Consider the following 2299-nt stretch of genomic DNA (forward strand, 5'->3'; position numbering starts at 1 on the left):
GGGGATCATGTTTTAAGGTTCTGTAAGCTGGAGACTTTGATAAGTCTAGTTCATTGATACGTCATCGAACAGACTATTTGTGCTTTGTCGTTAACATGCGTGAACTGATTCTACAGTTTGCAGTTTTGTAAATGCTTACTCCTTTCCATAGTGGCCTTCTGACAGACATCCTCTCGTCTTGAACTGTTCATACCACCCCCAAAATTTCTCTTTCAGAAGCTGCACTAGATTTAGATTTGGAATTAAATCCTACTCCTCGGAATAACAGCCTTGAAGTTTCTTTTCAGGCCTGAATTTAGCGTATTTTCTGATGCATAGTTCCTTTTCTAGGTTACTCTAAGATATGGCTCATGCAGCGGAGCTCCTCTGACAATTTCAAATGTGAGCATAGATTGTTGCGTCTGGATGATCAAGCTTAATTTCTCTCAAAATGGGTAATGATCTTCATTAGAATTAAAGAAGCTATTGTGTTTTCTCGGTCATCGAGTCTGGGACAGTAGGTATATTACATAATTGGAATACATTTCTCACCAACAAAGTGGTAAATGTAGATACGGAGAGTAATATGATTCGTTTTTTCCTTTGCTTTTCAGGACACGGAAAGAAAGAGGATCTACAGGGAGAACCCTACACCTCTTACCCTGATCGTCTTCTCCTGAACATCAACTGATTTTCATCACCAATTACGTCACAAACATACTGACCAATAGAAGAAAAAAGCGGCCATGTTGTGAGGGGATAAGAATTTGAACAGAGACAACGACACCCTCTTTCAGAACCGTAAAAAACAAACAACCAACCACGTAAATAACATCAGCAACTACGATCAAAGAGAAAAGGTAAGAAAACAATAAGGGCAATACTAAGTTAACTAAGTACATAAAGAGAGAAAGAGAACAATAATAACAAAAAAGATCAATACTAAATTACCAAAAATAATATGGATTAATCGAAGCCAGGCCAATTTTCTGTGGGTTTTTTTTCAAAATTGGAAAGTCCTTACAAGAACTAATCTCAGACATTTCTTCAGTAACAAAATCCACCAATGTAATCAAACAAAGCTAATTTACAGCAAAATGAAACCGCTGCTAACTTCAGGGAACCTTATAGTTTTAAAGAAAAAAACCCCACAAATAATATTGAATCCTTTACTCATCTACACATACCTGTCAAAGATATACCCACTTCAACAATCACCTGTATACGACGATATAGTCGAATCCACAGGCGTCCTGTCTACGATATCCCTGCTTCGTCCAGCGGTTGACCTCGTCAGATTTCCCTCTTGGTTCATTCGAGAAGCACAATGACCAAGTTTGGACTATTTCCTTGCCTGACTCTTCCAGTTTTGGTTATTCAGATCTCACTGGTGTACTCAATCTCAGGTTAGTACTCCGTTCACCATTTATTTATTGTTTTATGCTATTGCTGTTTTTTACAACTTTTGTTTGACATCTCTTTACTTCAGAATCATCTTGTTTGTTGGTTTCCTTGCTTTATTCTAAATCAAAATTCGTCTCAGATCTCGAGTCTTTTGGTTCACCATTTAGAAATATTTATATTATTGCTTAGTGAACACATTTATTGTTGCTGTAGTTTGTTTGTTTGTTTGTTTGTTTGTTTGTTTGTCTGTTCTTGTATTGTATTTTTTTATCTTCCATCTTTTTGAAGAAACATGTGAGGGACTTTAAGAATAATTTTAATATTATCCAAATTGATCGCAATATTCAAGTCACCTTACTGTACTTTTATTTGTAACTAGTTTTCAACAATGATGATGATGATGATGATGATGATAATGATGATGATGATGATGATGATGATGATGATGATGATGATGATGATGATGATGATGATGATGACAACTCAAAAGTATTCTGTCGCCCCTTCCAGTCCACCTAAGATACAACTCTTCCGAGCTCGAAAACGACCAGGTCCCACAGAGAGTCAACATTTCCATCAGTTCCAACGCAAATGTGGACACAAAACTGGAGCTGTCGCGAATTCCAGATGGTTCGCCTAATGTGCCTTTGTACACTCTCCGTGTGGGGGCGGACGGGAAGTACGAAAGTGGGAGGGAGAAGCTCAAAGACAGAGAGGTGAGACGGTAGTGGTGATTTCTGTGGTGGTTGCTGGGGTTGTTGTGGTGGCTGCTTTGGTGGTTGCTGGGGTAGGAGTGGGCATCATTATTATCGTCGTTGTCACCGTCGTCTTCTTCAATACCAACAACAACAACAACAACAACAACAATAACAACAACAACAACAACTACAACAACAACAACAATAACAACAACTAC

At 38.1% G+C, this 2299-nt stretch overlaps 1 protein-coding gene across 1 annotated transcript in view; it reads left to right on the top strand.

Moving 5' to 3' along the window:
• The window catches only part of LOC101848909 (A disintegrin and metalloproteinase with thrombospondin motifs 5), a gene marked incomplete in the record, with an annotated part of 64859 nt that overhangs the window by 11576 nt on the left and 50984 nt on the right, over nt 1-2299 (top strand). The window contains 3 exon segments of the mRNA XM_013086722.1: nt 594-839; nt 1216-1385; nt 1894-2099. Of these exon segments, the coding sequence (XP_012942176.1) occupies nt 1307-1385; nt 1894-2099 (285 nt within the window).

The sequence above is a fragment of the Aplysia californica genome, unplaced genomic scaffold, assembly GCF_000002075.1.
Source record: "Aplysia californica isolate F4 #8 unplaced genomic scaffold, AplCal3.0 scaffold00496, whole genome shotgun sequence".
Lineage (NCBI taxonomy): Eukaryota > Metazoa > Mollusca > Gastropoda > Aplysiida > Aplysiidae > Aplysia > Aplysia californica.